The sequence below is a fragment of the Rhopilema esculentum genome, chromosome 10, assembly GCF_057945365.1.
Source record: "Rhopilema esculentum isolate cy_ngs chromosome 10, ASM5794536v1, whole genome shotgun sequence".
Lineage (NCBI taxonomy): Eukaryota > Metazoa > Cnidaria > Scyphozoa > Rhizostomeae > Rhizostomatidae > Rhopilema > Rhopilema esculentum.
The window spans coordinates 4,058,554-4,078,681 of record NC_142824.1 but is presented as its reverse complement, the minus strand read 5'-3'; the positions used below and the strand labels follow the sequence as shown (position 1 = coordinate 4,078,681).

Here is a 20,128-nt window from a genome sequence, read left to right as displayed (position 1 = left end):
CATTTTCTATTGGCTGAAAGTTGGATTTTGACTGGAATTTACTGGGCATTGCTCTCACGGCAGGGTTCATTTTAACGTACAGTGATAACAAATTTGTGCAGTAATAAATCGTTATTGTGCAGTGATAAACTCAAATTTTGTGCAGTGATAAAACAAAAATAAATTGATTTGGCATTGAAAAAGCAAAATTACAGCAACTAACAGTAGACAATGAAAGATCATTAAAATATTAAAAACGAGAACATAACAGGAAAAATGATCATAATCTGTGAATTCTCTTTGAAATTTGCTCAGTATCTAGGTGCTATCGAGTTTTTTCATAATCCAGTTACTTTGATGGGTGTGGTCATGGAAATTTTCAAAAGGCGACACCCAAATTCTCAAAATTTTTGAATATATGCAGTGATAGAAGTTATTTAAAATAAACTCTGTCTCACGGCCTTGGTTCGTGGTACATGTAGGCGTTTCAAGTTAGACAAAAGCAAGTCTAGACAAGGGACCTTCGCGGGCTTTGAATTTCTTTGATTTCTAGTAGAGGTTATCAAGGTATCAGTTTCTGTTTTACTTTCCAGTTTTACAGTATAGATTTGTAGTTTGCTGCAATCTAACTTTCTTTGATTGCGTAAGGTAATTTGAATTGCGATAATCTTATACACGGTAGACAAAGATTACATTGGATCAAATTGGATTACTGTTTATTACGACGAATAATGTTATAAACCAGAAAATCTTTTGTTCTTTGTCAATTATTTGTATCTGCATTGGTGGAGAATTCAAGATTCGCAAATTGTTCAGCCAATTGAAGGGGATTGTCTTGCCTCTTTGTTTTGGTTATGTCAACAGATGATTAAGACTTTTATGCTAGCTATAACTTTTATTTCGACTTTTATGATAATTAGCTTTTCCTTAAAATACCAATATTGAGGTTTGCTCATACCTTTGAAGATTCTTGTTCCAGAAAATAGATACCTTGCTCAAAGCGATAGAAGTTGTCGACAGTATGAAGTACCTGAAATTTGAAAAGCTCGAAGCTTAGACAACGCTATTTCCTTTATGTACTTTTTCAGTATTACAGAGTGTTATGCGTAGTTAAATAATATTTTAGCAATATCATGGTGCATAGCAAGCAAATTCATGTTGAACACGGCTAGAGAATACAGCTCTCTGAAGTCTATTTGGAATATTTCTGGTACCTTTGGCATTTCCTGGTATGCCATTGCCAATGACAGTGTCACGAAATTTATATAGACGGGCAAGTTCCGCCATTCTGTTTCGTTGTCAATAACAGAACCCTTGAGAGGTTCTTGAGGCCCCGGGGCAAAGTATGATAGTGAGACCTTATACGTAATTTGAAACGTAATTTATTTCTCGCAGAACAAAAGTGGGGCAATAAGACAAAAAATCTGTATTCAACTTGACAACAACATCTTTGCTTGATATTTTACTTTCAAACTGTTAACAAATGAGGTTTATTTAGGGATTCTTATAACAATGAAAAACGCTTTTCATAAAAATACGATAATTGTCATACATGACAATTACTACTAAATTTTGATGCATTCAAAAGTTTGACGACACTAGTACTTTTTAATATGAAATGTCAAGTAATTTGCAGGATACACACAAATTAGGGTTTATGGGTAATGCAATGGTCTACTTGAATGCCTTACTGAGTGCAAGATTGCTTAAAGAATGTTTTAATGTCATTTGCCAAACTTTGTTACCCTAAAACGCTGAAGAACAGCTGGTATTTCATAACATCTAGCATTTTTACAAAGTGTTCAAAAATCTTTCCTTGACTTTCAAGAAGCCTAATTCCCCTAGCCTAATTCCACTTTCAAGAAGCAAAACCCCTGGCGCAAATTGCCTCGTGGATATAAAATCAAGCGATGATTCTTGTGCTTAAATACCTCTTTGATTGTATCATATTCTTCTCAAAATTAGCAAACTTTAAGTCATTGATTACATAAATTGCGAAAAAGAGTGCTTCTTGGTTTTTTGTGCAAAATGTTATACTTGCTCGGTTTTCTAATCTAATATGCGAGCGTGATAAGCCTCCCCATATGTTTCCACGCCGTTGAATTCTTTCTCACGAAAATCATCAGTAACCTATTAGCTTTAGGAATTTGAACGGAAATTTTCGACCCAATTGTATTGCTAAACACATCCCAAAAGGATTTTTGCTAATCTATTTAAATTCATGTATTTTATTAATGGGAATCTTGCATGCTCTAGTCACAAATCAGATCAAACTGTTAAGGAATATTAGCTTTTAGTGAAATTCTTGAATAGGGAAGGTACAGAATTTAATTCTGAGAACCGTTCTTAAAAAAGATGCAGTCAGATCATGGTGGATAAATCACGACTGTATAATTGAAAGCATGATCAATCCAGAAATGTTCCTGACCAGTCACTTCATTTTTGAAATGGCTACCTGGGAACACTGATCTACCTAGGAAAACCTTTTTTGAGATGAATGCCTAGGAATCGTAATGCCTTATAGCTGCGAAAACTGACAATTTTCGTTGTCATTTACAATCCTATAATGATGCTGCAATTTTACAACTAGACTTATAAACAATATCTTTTTCTGTCGTTTTGTTCAAGCTGCTCAATACTTTGCGATAGGATTCCTTAGTTATGTTGTTTTTGTTTATTGATGTAAAATTTTCATATTCATTATTTTCTTATTCCATTTTATAAGCATATAACTGATAGACTGAGCAGTGAGATCTGAGAATAATTTTTCTCACGTCTGCAGCTTTCTTAAGATACAATGAAATCCTTGAAGCAAGAATTTCGAAATAGAGATTCAAACACAATTGCTTGCTTCCGATTTGAGCAAACTTGTATCATATCCCTGAGCAGTGTGTTATTTTTAGATGGAAAGCGAAGGTGTCCTTAACAACGCAAACAAACTCACAAGGCAGGGATGAGAAGGGATTCACCTAAAAGACGGCCATTATATTTACTGATGCCGCTATAGATTTTAGTAACATAAGTTATTTTTCATCGGTTAAGCAATATCTGCAGGTAAATATAAAATTAGGCCGGTTCCACATGGGAATAAAAAAGTATCAACAAAACAATGGCAACGAATTTACTGGAATAATGATGCTCTTGCCGAAGCAATTACTGAATTCGCCTCAAAGCAGAATTTGGCACGAAGAATCTCTAGAATTTTCATCCATGTTTCTGTAAGATTTTCCAGAACAGTGAAATCAACCCCGGTTGAGTCTTTTAATCTTTCTAAAGGCGAGGTTTCGCGCATTTGAGTGGGTGAGCTATCATATGCAAATTTTATTAGTTGCCTTGAAATGTTAGCATCATATGTTTCGATCGATTAAAGTTTTCGAACTGTTAAGCTATCTAGTTCCTTATTGCTCTAAGCCAGCAATTATTTGGAAACAGCCATTCTTCCAGGAATCAGGCATTTAGGTAAAAATCATTAAAACTATCAATGAATTTATTCTTAAACCAATGTTACTTCTTTATCTTAACAGAAGTTAAAAACCCTTACGAATCTTCGGCTTTTGGAACTTAGTTCACTGAGCCTTGTAAAGATCAATTACGTTAGTGAAACACGGAGGCAGTTGTTGCAATGTTTTTGGGAAGGTTATGTACAAACAGAGGTATCTCGTGGGTTCCATTGGTTTGAGATTATAGGATGACATCTTTCTCTGCCTATGGTGCAGAAATGATCACTCGGAATCCCGCGTGTTTGCATTTTTGCCTAAGCCAAGTTTATTTATCATGTTCTAGCATGCCTGGTTGGTTGCTGGGCTAAAAAAACCACATTCTTTATAAACCAGGTTCATTCATTCATACATTTATAATCTAAAAAGACCAATTGTAGAAGCTCGCATTCTGTGTTGCAGTATGCATGCTTTGCCTTAGATCTAACAACCTTATGATTGCTACAGTGATATACATCGGTATTCAATCTCTAAGAGTTCCAGCACAGGGTGAATTGAAAAGAGCTTGGATAACTCATGATTTGATATTGTATCGCAACATACCCCGTGTTGGGAGTTTAACCACCCCTGGAGGCCTTAGAGGGTTTGCTTGGAGTGAATTATATCCAGGCATGCATAATCATCTGAATAGAAAAGAACTTCGTTAATCATATTTTCATTTAATATTTGCCTGCCCTTTTTCTTTTGATAATCCTTTCGAACTTTTAGGTTAATTTCGGCTTGCAAAGTAATACGATCATCCAATTCCAAGTCATTTGCTGACAATCAAGTCCTGGAGAAGATGAAAAGAGTGAAATTCCTGCAAATCCAAAAATCAGAGAGATTAAAAAAAAGTAAACGAGACTTAATGCGTATGCAAAATTTAATTTGCATAGGAAAGAAAATGATAGACATTGTTGGAAACTGGTCAAATAATACAATTTTTGCTTTTAAATGAGAGTTTTTGGTTCTGAACGATAGGGAATTAGTCCGACTTGCTACATATTCCAAAACCCAGGCAACAAGGGCATGAAACTTCGTGGATTGTTTGTTAAGGATAGCATAAAAAACCGTTGGGCCAAAAACGTAAAAGCATTATGGTAATTGATGGGAGAATGGAATTGGGTGGCAACAGAAATGGTAAGACTGTCTTTAAAGCTCTATTTCAAAATCAAGAAAGAAAAACACTAGCAGCAAAAAGTTGATCCAGTCTTAATAAACTAGTTCTATCATCCACCAACTAATTGAGGAATTTCTCAGCCATATTTAGACCACACCACATTCATGCAGGGGCGGATCCAGAACAAATTTAAAGAAGGGGCAGTTGGTATAAGGGGCGCTGAAAAATTTTCAGAAATTGGTGATGAGAGTACGCTATATACAACAATTTCGACCTTAACTACTGACAGAAGGCTCCCTATTCACCTTCTAAAGAAAATTTTCACAATTATTGTGCCATACCATTTCCAAAAAGGGGCGCCAGACTTGCTTCAACTCAGTGATGGAGGGGTAAACTGCCCCTCGTTACCTCCCCCCCCTATAAATCCGCCATTGCATACATGCTCCACCTATGTTCTCGGCAAGTTTCTTTACTTGAAACGATCATGACCAAAACTCTTAGCAAATCAGTATCATTAGTAAATATTTGCGCCCAAAGACTCTAGAGATGATACGAAAAGGATGCCATTTTTATCCATTTAACAAAAGAAAGTCTCGTGTTACTTGACTAGGAATAATTTGGAATAGCTATGCAATAGATAAGTGAATATTGAATCACTGAAAATATAACCTCAATATGTCATCAAATCGGAGTTTTACATTTATCGTGGTTGAGGAGCTCGGGTTTCTACTAATTTGATAGTAAAGTTCAAAGGTACATTCTAAAAATTATTACATTAAAGACCATTCACTGTTTTTAAAGTTTTTAACTGTATGTATGTGGATCTAGGCCTTGTCGAATGTTTTGAAAGTATAACTGTTAAAACGAACTTTGTTAAATGTTCCCTGTATTGACATTTTAACCAAGACCCTCGCCAAAATCCCCTAAACATCTATGGTACCATAAGATTTGCCATCGAGGCATTTTACTCCCCCCCCCCTTGATCATCACGCTTAATAGGCTAGCCAATAAGGTGCGTTCTAGCCTTCAGTCGTGTTCTCTTGGTTCATCACTCTCCCTGGGTCTTTACTAATACGCTGATAAACTATGGGATTAGTTTGCAAATCAGGCTTCAAAGCTATTCATACTGAAGCCTATGTTCAATTAGGGGAGATGCTATTTATGATATCAAATGACAGAATACTGAGGTTCATGCACAAATCAGCCAAAAGGAAACAATAAGTTTGTTGCTAAGTTCAGAAAAACAGAGCTTAGTCGTGTATTCTAGCATGGCTTTAAGCCATGACCCAACCCAATGAAATTGCTCTTTTTAGGAATATAGCAAGACACTTTCTAAGGCTGTCTATGTGCTGATCAAAGTATTTTGTGAAGATCGGCCAGAAAGGGCAGTCGATGTAAAAGAGGGAAAGGGGAGTCAATGTAGAGAAGGGAAAGGTCAGGTAGTAGAAAATAGTTATGCTACAGTGAGACCTTGAGAATCATGGTCTCAGCTATTCCTACAGATAAAACAAAAAAGTACTTCAGCAGTGCAATGACTTATTTTTGTCTGCTTAGGTTTCTCTAGTTTTTTCCATTTCAACTTCATTACTAATATCTATTGACAATGTCTGTTGACAATGTCAACCTATTCAAACTAGGACTAGGAAACTAGGACAACCTAGAACTGGCAATGAAAAACAAAATTTGTCCAAGGTGCTTGAGTTTTGACTTTGAAATCATCTTTTGATTGTTGGAAAGAAACTCGACTAAAGATGGGTGTGTTATGATGACACGTAGAGACTTGCCTCCGAAAACGCTTAAGGGAAGGCCCTAAAATAACATTTAAAGCCGATTTCGTCATATGAATTCATGGTTCTAGCCTTTGAATAAAAGTTAAAGGCCTTGATTTGATCACAGGAAATTATTCACCCAAATAGTTCCAGAAAGATTTCCGAAAAACCAATCTCTGCAGCAGTTCCGACAGATAGGATAATCGAGAGATTCATCTATTTCTGCGATACATTTTAGCCTTAAAACTTTGCTCTTTCGTTTATGGTAGACTATCAGCTTAAAACTGTTATTATATGTTGCCTGTACGGAATTTGTGACAATTCGTTTCATCATCTAGACAGTGAAGGATCATGCGCAATAAGACTTCAACTCTCATCACATCCGAGAAGAAAACGGTAGTTAAAAGTAGCTTACGCATTTGAGCCACATTGCTGCGATTCTGTCACAGTTTACTATATTTGGCCTGACCTTGAGAGCAGTGCTAACGATATATATTAAGTTATCAGTAACGGGATAATTTAGATTTAACCGATTAGAAACGGTAACACCCTCGTAATTCCCAGGAAGCTTGGTCAGTGAGTTGGTGAAATTTTCATAAAAGCTCTTCGTGTAAATCGAAGGATACACCAACAAGCGTCTGGTCCTTCGTCAGTGCCTTTCTAGAAGATCGTCAAGTAGTGAGTTGGTCAAAATATTACTTATCGTATAATAGCATCTACATACATCCTCACAAATGCCATGACGTTTCAATCCTTTAAGACTTGTATGTTTTTTCTAATATGTTTTTTTAAGTATTATCATAATGCAGCTATTTCAAGAGTTAAAAGCACCTGACTCTGGCATTTATTCAAAGACGTAACCAAGATAGAGAGTAACCATGATGATGAGAACTGAAATTACGTTTTCATACGACCCTCCTCAAAGTATGAGACAGCATTTGAAAATGACCAAAAGGTGAAAGCACCAAATTATATCTAGGTGTGAACCTAAAATGACTTGAGAGGAAGAATGGCGCCTCTGACTGGCCTATTGTTGCCAGTGACCACTCAAGAGGAAAATGAAGCGACTTTTGTAATGCTAACGAAATTGTACATCTGAAAAGTGAAACGCTTATCATCTTGAATAATCTGTGAAAGCCCCCTCTAGTTAATAATTGTTCTAATTATCATAAATTAACATTTTGAATTCCTCAATGTTTCAATCTATAACCAATAATTTTACTAGAAAGATTAATATGGATTAGGCAAAAGTAATAAATTTGAAAACAATGTTGAGCTCTTTGACTTCCTGCTTATTTAAAGAAATGTGACATTTGTTATCAGAAAGATAAAATTTTCACATTATTTTTTGTCAAATTTCATATTATATTTTATTGTATCATACAAAATTCAAATTTTAAAGAGATATAGTTTATAAAAAACTTGCAAGTGGGTATTGCTTGTAAATTGTAACTTGTAACTATGAATTCATATGAGGCTCTTCCCACCCAAACCCTTGAAGGACTTCACAACTTCGAGCGAATACGTAATTGTCAGGTGAAGGTATTCGCAAAAGACAAGGCTTGGTTCATTTGTTGGTTATTGTGTACACACTACCCTGACCGCACGTTGACAGTAGTAACGGGCACTATTTCCACAGTGTTTACTGGGCCTATTCCAGAGATCGATTCAACTCTCGATTTATCTGGGTTATTGTATTGCACACAGTTGCTTTCGCAGTTTCTTGAGAATTTTCGCTGATATTTGGAAAAAAGCAATTGGTTTAACTTGACTTAAACGAAACTTACTTTTTTCGTTTGATTTTAGATCTACAGAAGGAGTGGAATTGCTGACATACTAGAGCGATGACGGAATAGCTCCACGTCACACAGATCGACAATAACAAGATGGAAGAAAAGGCAAGAAAGTATTGCTCGTTGTATAAAATGCAACCAACACTAGCTTTGACTTGCATGTACAGGGACTTGTCGCAAAATTTGATTAATGGTTTGTGTGATTTATTACTGAGTTGGTGTCTGTATGCCGCAGAATGTGATGATGCATTTTTTGACTTCAACATCCCAATAGACTTTGAGCAGTTGCACTCATTTACATTTGAACTTCTCTCACGAAAACAAAATGACACACTTGTCATTTCAAGAGCTGTTTATTTACTACGCAATCAGAAGACTCCGTTGAAGAACTTGACTAATATTTTGAAAAATCTAGAGCAATGTAAGCACAGTGAAACAGTAATGATTCTATTGGCAGTTATAAATGCGAGAATCGGTAAGGATGTCGAATGTATTTCGTTATGCAAGACATTGTCGAGAACATCTGACTTGGACCACGTACGATCGAGGCTACATCTGCTCAGCAACGCTGACTTGGAATTATTGAAATTGATCATGCAAGGGAATGAATTGAAGAATGGTAGCACTGCAGTAAATATAGGAATTAATAATAGTGGGTACACAAAAGAGGATCAGCTGGGAAAAAAAGGGAGTAGAAAACACGATGTACTTTCAGCGACAAGTGTCGTGGGTCTCCATTCGACGGAAATCGTAGAGACGTCTTTTTTTGAAAGCGAAGCAACTTCGAATATCTTTCTTGACGAAGTATTGGACACTCTGGCTAAAAAGATTGAGTTGTCTACATACTTAGGAGCAATCCTTGACTTTCATATTCGAGCTGGTAGAACGTTTCATGCGCTATGGACCCTTATAAGTTTCTACCGAGACAACGACAGTATTCCGAGACTTGATACAGCCACAGCACTTCAGCTGCATGAACCTTTGTTGCACATTGTGAAAGGGCTGAAAGATGCATGTATCGATGAAAGGAACGAAGGGAAAGAATCCTCCCAGAAACTAGCTGAAAGGGCAGTCATTTATTGCAAAATTGCCAAGTATTTTGATATTGTGGATATCGAAGCAAGTGTAATATATATGGAATGCTTAAATCAAACAGGCAGGACAACCGAGGCTTTAGACCTTGGAAAAGAGCTTTTAGGCGAGGAGAAGCAAAAAGAGGATGTTTTGTTTGCTTTGGCTTTATGCAAGCTCAATCAAGGAAAGTATTTTTCGGCTCTGAATGATATAAATCAGGCAATAAAACTGACAACCCAAAAGCCTGATCATATTTCTTTGCGTGGATTTACAAATATTCTTGCAGGTAGTTTGGAGCAAGGCATGGCTGATATTACTGCAGCATGTAAAGACGAAATTTCTGTTCCTGTTTCAATGTTCAGGGGCCTGAAGCTTGCAGATCAAAAGAAGATTAAAGAACGGATAATTCAGTGCATCAGATCTTACTTGGACGTCGGTCTTATCAGAGAAGTTGATAGCGAAGACGACTTTGAGGGATTTAATTTCGATGAAACGCAGCAGGATTCTGAAAACAAACTTCACCAGATAAGACGTCAATGTGAGTTTCTTACGAAGGTTTACCAAAGGGATTTGTCAGTTCATTTGATATATGCAGACGTGTTAGTGCGGCTAAAAAGATATGAAGATGCGCAGGAGCTATTGGTACTCTTCATACAAAAAGTTCCTGAGGATCCCTTTCCCATGATTCACCTTGCAAACTTGAGAATGAGGCTAGGAGCGTACGTTGCAGCCGTGCAAGATTTCCGCATTATAAACTTAGCAATCGGAAGTGTAAGATTCGCCGAATTTCTAATGCAGCTCCCAATTGAGGACCGACAAGAAATCGCGAGAGTGCATCGCCAACACGGATTTCGATATTTACAAAGCAATAAATCGTATGCTGATGCTATAGAATGCTTCAACATTGCGATAATTGCTTTATGCGGAGCAGCTACCGGCCTAATTCTAGTGCGAGGTTTCTGTTACGCGAACCTTGGCGATTACGAGCTTGCGCTGAATGACTTTTTATCTGTTCTTGATCGCGAACCTGATAATACAGCTGCAATAGTAAGCAGGTCCGTGATTTATTCGGTCTTTGACTACGAAGAAGAGACCTTAAAAGGACTGGGAACTATACTCAAAGACAACAAAGATGTAGCAGTTAAAGTATTGCAGAAAGTCCCAATAACTTGCGTGCGATTGTTTACGACTTCACTGAAGAACTATGTAAGCAAGGTATTAGATGACCGAACAGGTATAATAGACCCCAATTCTGTTGAACTTGCAGGAATTTATTCAGAATTTTTAAGTACGACCTTCAAAACAACGCAGTATCGATGCCTCTATTCGAAGTATTTGTTAACTTACGGAAAATATGAAGATTCATTACGCGAAGTCGAGGCTGTTCTAAGAACGGAACAGGACTGTAAAACAGCCTTGGCACAAAAAGTATTCTTGTTAGCAAAGATGTCGAAGATGCGAGATTGTCTATGTGTTATGCGGACAATTGATGATGTTGATGCAGAGGAGCTTGAGTACTACGTAGGGATGCTGCGTATCAGCGAAAAGAATGCACTGCGGAGCATCGTTTTGTCTGAAGCGAAGATCAAGTCGGAAGCAAAGGACCATGCCGCAGCAATAAGATGGTACAGTCTTGCTTTAATTGTTATCGGACGGAAAGACATCGAACTTCTACGTGGCAGGTTCGAGGCTTATATCGACGAAGGGCTTATTGAAAAAGCTTTGAGCGATATATCAGCAATCATTGACGTCAAGCCTACGTATGAAGATTATTGTACTAGAGCCAAGCTGCATGACAGTATTGGAAAAGAAAAATTAGCATGGAATGATTACATGAGAGCGATAGAATTAGACGAAGAGCGCACCATTGCGTTGCTGAATGAACAGTCAATATTGAAACACGTACTATGTTTGTTCTGTATCGCTGCTAATGGTGCTTTTGTAAGAGAAAGATACAAAGAAGTATTAAGACTGTGTGATTTTGGCCTAAAGTTGGATCCCAACCACAAAGGGCTCAAGCAATTGAGATACAGAACTAAGTGTGTTGTAAACAGATGTATAATTCAGTAATTCCAATACGATTTTAAGATTCCATTTTACTTACCATTTGAATGTGTGCTCCTGCATATCAATAACTGTTAGATTTTCAGACCCTTAAGGCAATTGTCAAGATGTAACCCTTGGGCAACAAAGCACTTCAGATCTAAAAGAAATTCGTGTATACTCACATAATCCCACTTTGCTTAAACAAATTTCAATTGATTTCACTTGTAAAATATTAGCTTACTCGTATAGCAGATACAAGGCAACAGGTATGTACAAAACAAAGGAAAAGCCTTACCATTAATGCATTCTCTCCCTCATCCTATGTGTTTTCTCGGTGCCTGCAAGTGTAACACAACTGTGTTATAAAATGACACATTTTGAATAATTTTTCTTGTAAATTCCAGTTCGTGAAGTAACATTTATCGAATTTATCTCTAGTTTTTATTTATCAGTCGTTGATGACAATACATTTAGTAAACATGCTTCTCCATATTGAATTTGTCTTGCTGTTCATACAATGTATCGTACAGGTAACGAGAATTCAAAACAATTTAGCCATCAACTGTTATGTTCGAATTGCTTCTATATTTACTTAGATACTGATATCGAGGAACGTACCGGATTTTGCAAAGACTAGGGTGTATAAGTGCTTCATGATATTCATTGGATTTCAACAAGAGTGCTCATTTTGCTACCAAATGACCTAGTCAAGGGGAAGATGATAATATAAAGGTCTAACAAACAGAGTAAGGAAAGCCCTAATGCTCTCGTGTCTGATAAACATTGTTTTCGAAACAATTTGCCACCTTACTCTGATATTCTTCAGTGATAGCGTGTGACGAAAGCGAGGCAATACAGGGGACCTAAGGTTTTGGCCTAGAATTCGTCCAGAAACTTTACAGCCTAGCCATTGCTCCGTTTAAAATGACAATCTTTGCAGGATCTTTTACCAAAAGAACGCAGAGATCACATCAACTTTTGAAATGTCTTGGGTTATTTGCAGAAGCAGGATACAAACTTCACCTTAGGAAAAATTAAAGTAAAAACTGTCATTTTTGTGACGACAAAAGTTCACAGAGCTAAAATTTGACTTTAAATATAAATATTGTCTCGTTGCCAATGCCTAAATGTTCTCTTTTAAGGCTCAGCCAATTTTTCCATTTAAGAGAAAATATGTTTATGGAAATATGGGCATTTATGTTGAAGAAGGCGTCCACATCAACACTATGTTGCCAGATCCCGACCTGCTTTCGAAATAAAAAATATGCATGGAGCTGACAACCTTGTCTAGATTACAAAAATCCTCATAACACATAGCACAAAGACATCTTCCGTCACAACCATGATAAATGGTCACAACCATGATAAATTGCTTTCTTTTCTAAGAACGTTTTGCTCAAAAGATCACTTGCTTACTTAGCAAAAGTTCAATGGGCGTTGCCCTTCGCTAGATGTTCTCTCCATGTAACAGAGGTAAGTTGAATACGTAACAGGGGGTCCCTCGCCCAGGTTTAAAAGAACATACTGGTCATTAGCCTTGAAATGATCTACCTGCCGAGTTTGCTGATGAGCTAGCAAGGACACAAATTTAAAAACACAACATGTCGTGGAGGGAAAATACACACATATATAGTACAGAATGGAAAATCTATACTGAGATCCGCCCCTCTTCTTTGTGCACACTGCTCAAACAACAAACTTGATACCAAATCTCCAAACGGCACATGATTGAGTGACAACGCCCATTTGCAATTCAGCTGAGGCTGATGTTAAACTATTTCTCTAAACTATTTTTCCAAGTTTTCTGACAAGCTGATTTTTAATTAGTTATGCTTGGTTTTCAAAAACAAAGCTGCAGCAACTTTTGACGCCTTTTATCATGCTATTCATCCGGGACATTCTCCTCTGCGTCACACCCTACCACTCATTCTAATACGGAGATGTCTAGTTTCCATACTGCTCGACCTGATGACGTAATTAGTTTACCCTAAACCTAACCCTAACCCTAACCCTTAACTTGAAAAAATTAATCATGCTAATTTATGACTATTAATCGTGCTTATTTATGACTATTAGCTCGAGCAGTATGGAAATTAGACAATTCCTTCTAATACACAAGAGTATGAGAGCTATAACCTCTTTGTGAAGTTCCGATACCCAGTACAAAAAGCTATGAACTATATTTCACGAAACTATAAATGACAAAATTTTAAAACTAGCGTAGTGGAGACTCTATAGGGGTATTTGTTGTTGATATATCTCTTTAAAAGGATCTGTAAATCGATTGGTCTAACATGGCCAAATATCGATAAGATCAACTTGATTTCAAGCCATAACCGTCAAGATCGCATATAAAAACATCTGACATAATTCCTGGGCGATTTTCATCAAAATAACGAATGCATATTTCTGGGAAACTTTGGTGAAAGGATTTATGAGATTACAGTGGTTGTTTGACACCTGAACCATTCATTGCCATTTAAAAAATAGATTCTAGAACTGTCCTTGAAATTGTAAGCAAGAAGCGGGCCGCCCACCAAGTTGACCCTAAGATCGAATAACATACCACGTCAATTTCGTTTTGGCTGAGGGTCTTTCAAAATAAGCTGTTTCCTAAAGAAATAATACTCTTTCGCAGTTACAATAACGCAACGAACTGAAATGTTCTTCATCAATCAGTTTTGTAATCAGTTTGTCGGTTGTGATTCCAATTCATCCGAATACAAAATGGTATAGATTACGCACAACTAATCTTTTGTTCAAAGGCTGTTTTGCTAAAATAGTGAATAGGAACTAATGGGTTATACTTCAATCTAAGCTGTGATGGCACACTAACGCAAAGATCAGAACAGTGAAGACAAAGCAAAACAGATTTTGTCTACTTTCCAATGGATCACTGTGTAAAAATCAGTAAAAATCTTCAATACTAGCCTGGTCAAATTACGGCAACAAAACTACAAGCGCTACTGATTGTTATTGACGGAGAAAAGAGCAAATTTGATATTTTTAAGAGATTAAGTGAGTCATTAACTTAAATTTTATCATTTAAGAAGTGTATTGGGCGATGATAAATGAGAATTACGGTGCTCGACAGATTCGTATTTTCGATTGCGTCAATGGTAAACCAAAACTTGACATGACATCAATGCGTTTATGTCATCAACAAATCGCAAAGAATCGAGAAATAGTAACCGAGAAAATGCAAAAAACAACCTAAATCTGTTTTGCATTTATTAACCAAATTGGCGATAAACGATAGACCTTAAGATGTGGCTGTGATTTACAATGCAATGTCGTGGTGGCTTTCCAGCATTGAATTTCTTAAACAGCAAACAAAAGCGTGGCGAAATCTGAATCTTCAGAATCATGTTACTCAAGAAGTTGAATCTATCATTTACGATTTCAACAAGACTAAATCCGTTAATGAAAGTTTTTCATCAAAGGTGAACACTTGATAGATTTTCGTTCTCCAAAATCACAAGATTCCATTAATCCTAATTGAAAAAACCCAAAAATCAGCTGATTTGACAATTCATGATTAGAATAAATTTCCCATATATTCTGAAGACAAGCTGTTAGTCCTAGACAAATAGTAACGAGAGATCTTCAGCTCAGAACTACACCAAAGCGAGTCTCTAGATTCCTTCTTTTGTTACAAAAATACTGGAAGCATGTCATTTCAATTTTCAATGCGTAGTTCTTTGGTTGGTTACAAGTCGCTTTCTCCATATAACGCGCTTGAGAAGGAGCGGTAATCCAAAGCGCCAGGAGCAGCGTCGGGACCTGCATATGGCGTCATTTTGGAGATGCAATACTCTGCCTGGTCGGGTGGCAGCTCACGGCGAAGTTCATCAGCTGTTATGAATGCCTGTATCAAAAAGAGATCAGTACGGCCTTTTAAACATAACATATAAACAGATTAGATAACTTGTAATAACAGCTACTATCAGGCTTCACACAATGACTCGCTAAAAGCAAAATACAAGCACATCTTTTTGTAAAGGTTTGCTAGAAGCGAGTACTAAAACCTTTACAGGTCAGGGCCTAATTTGAGATTTGAATGTGTTCTCGAGATTCTTTACAGTCTTTTTATTCTATTTCACAAGATTGCTTTTCGAATTGAAACTTTCGAATTAGTCATAAAAAGATGAAGATAAAATAATGATGTATCATCTAAACATGTCAAACTAACATCGTGGCCAAATATTTTAGCAAAATTTGTTGATAATTTCATCTTTTTCATTCTTATATAAACATGTGTAAGCCAAATAAATCCCTTTTTCAGTTATTTTGTTGTATCTTGCTTATATCAACTTGTTGTTTCACTGCTTTAACCCGTTTATTTTCTCAATCGTTGCATTCCATCCTAGTTGCATTGCAGTTCTATTCCATCAAGAATGTAATTAAGTTAGCTGGTTATTTGTTGCCATTCTAACCGTTTTTTCTTCGTGAATAAAACTTTATCGCGTTTGAAACTAGTCTTTGTACCAAGCTACCCTAGTGACTTGTGCGGACAGAATTACTGTTTCCGTCCCTACGGGTTATGCTTGGTATCCACAAAACTATTGCCCTCTAATTCTGCATTCTCCCAGTAACAAAAGCCGATAGTATTTTAAATATTTTTTTCGGAGAATGCTTGGTATGTGACCGAGAATATCCTTCAAAACACAAACTGCGTGAAAATTGCATAAGTTCAAGGGCCAACATCTGACAGCCTTTTTTTAGCTCAAAAAATCAAAGAATTGCGAATCTCCGATGATAACAAAAATAACAGGACAATTTTCTATTGTAATTATGCTTTTTAAAGACACCATTTCTTCAAGGAATATGTTTGCTGGATGAAAAAGAAAAAAAATAAGTTACCTTATCTCCAGCTAAAATTCTGAAAGATTCCATAACTTGCTCAGCTGTGTCCGAATCTGCTTGTTCTCTGGTCATGAAGTCCAAGAATGCTTGGAATGTCACCCTTTTCGTGTCGTTTGGATCGACTAGCATCATGATGCGTTGGAAATCGGCATCGTCCTGTTGACAGTGTGTTGATCAAAGTTAGAAACAGAGTTAAAGAGTGAAGCAAATTAAGGAGAGAATTGACTCCAAACCTTGACAAAAAAAGCGGTTCTGATATTTTTGGTATCAAAACAAAGCTAAGAAGTTTTCAAGATGCGTGCATTTAGAAATCAAAACCTACCAAAACTGAATTCTACAAAAGTGCTGAAGGTTTTCTATAAAGGCTATTTCTGATGATCTAAGAAACTAGTGCAGTGCTAAAAAAAGATGTAAGCTGCTAAAGATTCAAGGTGCAACTATCTAAAGAACGTAAAAACAAAATCCCAAAACTTAGAAAACATTGGGAAATGCGTATTAAAATAAAGAAAGAATCTGACTTATGTATCTTTAAAAGGTATACACAATAAAAAGCTATCCATTCTATCTTGTGTTAGAAGAAATATAGAGCTCTGAAAATAATGGATCGATCAGTTTCTGATTCAGGATCATTCAATACTACATAGTAGAAATACTACTTTCAATACTTCAATACTACCTAGTAGAAAATGACACAGGTGTACAATCACGCAAACGAAGTGATTTTTCCTGTAAACTGTATGATACTTATCTAGACTATAAAAATTGTCTTTTGAGATTGATATATAGATATATAGAAACAAGACTCTAACATTCGGAATAGAAACAAGACTCTAGTAATTTTGATAGGGATTGTAGTATGCATCGAAAAATATACATATAAAGCACATACCGATTCATCGATGCCAACATTATATCCCAAACTGACAAGACATTGTCTAAACTCATTCGGTTCAAGCAAGCCACTTTTATCCTTTAAAATAAATAGGATATATGTTACTGCCTCTGTTGGCTTGATATGGTACATGACAGAAAAGGGTGACCTACGTCATTCATTCAATTTGGTACCAATGTTAAGAACCCAATCAATTCTCCATTATAAACATGAGAGCAAAATAGCAATGTCACACAAAAAAGAATCAACTTTCTTCCTCAATTATTTGCATGGTAGGGGCTGTAGCAGCATGATGATAAAAGCTCATCATTAGTCCAAAACTTGAGTCGCTAGAAACAACGGTAGCAGGCAGTATCAAATAGGGCGCATTCTCATTCGAATATGCCCCTGCTTCTATTCAATATGAAAATGCGATATGCCCCTACTTATCGTTCGTGACGGTTGAAGCAGACAAACAGAGAGAGAGAGAGGGAGAGAGAGGGAGAGAGAGGGAGAGAGAGGGAGAGAGAGGGAGAGAGAGGGAGAGAGAGGGAGAGAGAGGGAGAGAGAGGGAGAGAGAGGGAGAGAGAGGGAGAGAGAGGGAGAGAGAGGGAGAGAGAGGGAGAGAGAGGGAGAGAGAGGGAGAGAGAGGGAGAGAGAGGGAGAGAGAGGGAGAGAGAGGGAGAGAGAGGGAGAGAGAGGGAGAGAGAGGGAGAGAGAGGGAGAGAGAGGGAGAGAGAGGGAGAGAGAGGGAGAGAGAGGGAGAGAGAGGGAGAGAGAGGGAGAGAGAGGGAGAGAAAGAGAGAGAGAGAGAGAGAGAGAGAGAGAGAGAGAGAGAGAGAGAGAGAGAGAGAGAGAGAGAGAGAGAGAGAGAGAGAGAGAGAGAGAGAGAGAGAGAGAGAGAGAGAGAGAGAGAGAGAGAGAGAGAGAGAGATGTAAAATAGTGAATCTTGTAATGCTATAAGAGGGAATAAATTAGACATACCTTGTCGAAATGGTTGAAAGATTGCTTGTATTCTTTAAGTTGCTCTTCAGTGATACCTTTGGAATCACGCATTAGGATCTACAACAAAATTCATAAAATGCTGAACTTCTAATCATAATACATACCAGACGAAAACAATACCATGTGCAAATTTTTGATAGTATCAATATTCTCAGGGGTGCTGGAGGCTCTTCGGGATCGGGACACAGAACAGTGGGCTAGAACAATGCAAAAAATAGAACTGTGCTAATTGCCAACGGGGGTGGGCGTAACTGTTCCTTCAGTATCTTCTACGTTTCCTAAACAGCAACCTTCAGAAGGTCAGTAGTAACAAATAAAAATCTCCATGCACAGGGGCACTTAATATGTTTTCTAACTGAAAGGTAAATATTCAAACTGCATTAGATACCTGGTTCTCGATTTCATTTATGTTTCTTGCGATGGAAGTGATGAGCTGTTCCCATCTAATTCTCAAAGCCTGGATAAACAGTGAATACGATTAATTTGGAAAACTTCATACACCGGTTATGATATGATTAACACTGCCAACACAAAATAAGCCATTTCAAGGCAACAATAGTAAATTTAGGACGGGTTGTCGAATATATATAAAGAATGGTGCAAATTATTATGTGGCAGATAGGTGTTGCGGAAGTCATGAAATACACAAGTATTTACATTTTCCCCCTTTTCAATGCCAATCACTGATTGCATGTCTGCTATACACCGTCGATGCCATATAAAAAGATCTGTACCCTCTTTGGTGTGCAGAATAGAGCAAAATAATCCTAGGCTACTAATCTTAGTTTGACGCTTAATGCAATCTTCGTGTAACTGTGCACGTTAATTATGAGAAAACCAAAGGAAAAACGTCTTAAACAAAATACTAGGCTATTGAACTGAGTATGTTCTGATAATCAAGAAGCTTGATAGCTTGAATAAGCATACGTACCTCCATTGAATAGGGTGTATGTGGGTTCTCAAAGATCATGGCCTCTTGTGCAAGCTATGAAACAATACCTCAATTAATCGGTTTCTAAACAGCCATGTAGGAATTCAAAGCAAGTTAGAACGAAAAATAAGGGTTTCAAATCAATACAAATTAATCAAGCTGCAACGGGATGCTGAATATAATACAGGATGTTAAAATGCATAAAAAGCTTCTGGTTAACCAAGTGAGGGAATAAGCATACTTAAACTTTCCAACTCACAAGTCAAAATGCAGACATATCCCAGTTCTCCAAAGATTAGTTGACTCAATATAAAATCCAGCGTGAAGATTAAGGAACATAAATAACTAGATAGGGTACCTGGTTAGTATGCTCTAGGCCATCCATATTTGGCTTATAGTTGGCAATATCAGTTTCCACATCCTTCATCATATTACGTTGAGTCTGAAAAATGTAATAATCAGTATTAGAGAAGGCCCATCAAAACAGCAAAAGGGTATCTTTGTACCAATGAAGTGTGAAGATAGGTTTGAAAACAATCAAGCAATGAACTACTCAAAGGTTCAATGATTTACCAATCCTCATTACCAACTGGTTATTACAGATAGCTAAATTTACCTCTAGTGTTCCTTGGGCCGCAAGACTGATTTCAATAAGGTTACTGGATTTCTGTTCTATCCAGGCTCCAACCTTATTAGCTTGGTCTGCGAACTGCAAGCGAATTTTTTCATTATCTGTGTTCATCGTTAAGGGTCAAATTACTAGATTGCTCAACCTATTAACAAAGTGCACTATTTAATTTCGGAAAAGAGGATCCAGCTCCTATTCTCGCCATTGCATAAGACTGTAAAACTGCTAAACTAGTTATTTGATAACAGAAAACACAATAGCTTGCATATGAAATAGTAATCATATTCATTACAACCATAATCGTCACTTTTAATAATCAGAATTCAACAGTAAAAACATGAAAAAGGTTTCGTTTTTCTCTAAGCTTCTCTCCAAATTGATAGCATATTTTGAGTAAAATTGATAGCGCTTTTTAGTTAATTGCAAAGCCATCTGTAATGGTGTTTTAATATCATGATAAATTTTTCCAAAAATCCTAACGGAAGCAAGCATGTAAGTCCTATACCTCTACTTGAATGTTTTCGGAAAGCTACTTGAATATCTCTAAAACAACTTAAACATCATAATTA

General features: G+C 36.9%; 2 protein-coding genes across 5 annotated transcripts in view; one reads left to right on the top strand and one right to left on the bottom strand.

The window, feature by feature from the left end:
• Positions 1 to 14,950, top strand: part of LOC135691552 (uncharacterized) — a 25,683-nt gene extending 10,733 nt beyond the window's left edge. For 3 of the 4 annotated variants that reach the window (XM_065209457.2, XM_089110453.1, XM_065209431.2), the window contains exon 2: positions 8,151 to 14,950. In XM_065209457.2, coding sequence (XP_065065529.2) covers positions 8,231 to 11,281 — 3,051 coding nt within the window. In that variant the 5' untranslated portion in view covers positions 8,151 to 8,230 and the 3' untranslated portion in view covers positions 11,282 to 14,950. Of the gene's footprint in view, positions 1 to 4,184; positions 4,310 to 8,150 lie in introns of all 4 variants that reach the window. The other variant, XM_065209440.2, reaches the window with a different exon arrangement.
• LOC135691583 (alpha-actinin) overlaps positions 14,713 to 20,128 on the bottom strand; it is a 21,540-nt gene continuing 16,124 nt past the window's right edge. The window contains exons 20-27 of the mRNA XM_065209474.2: positions 19,548 to 19,663; positions 19,290 to 19,373; positions 18,932 to 18,985; positions 18,389 to 18,457; positions 17,980 to 18,057; positions 17,013 to 17,093; positions 16,121 to 16,279; positions 14,713 to 15,125 (exon numbers count right to left, since the gene is read on the bottom strand). Coding sequence (XP_065065546.1) covers positions 14,967 to 15,125; positions 16,121 to 16,279; positions 17,013 to 17,093; positions 17,980 to 18,057; positions 18,389 to 18,457; positions 18,932 to 18,985; positions 19,290 to 19,373; positions 19,548 to 19,663 — 800 coding nt within the window. The 3' untranslated portion in view covers positions 14,713 to 14,966. The remainder of the gene's footprint in view (positions 15,126 to 16,120; positions 16,280 to 17,012; positions 17,094 to 17,979; positions 18,058 to 18,388; positions 18,458 to 18,931; positions 18,986 to 19,289; positions 19,374 to 19,547; positions 19,664 to 20,128) is intronic.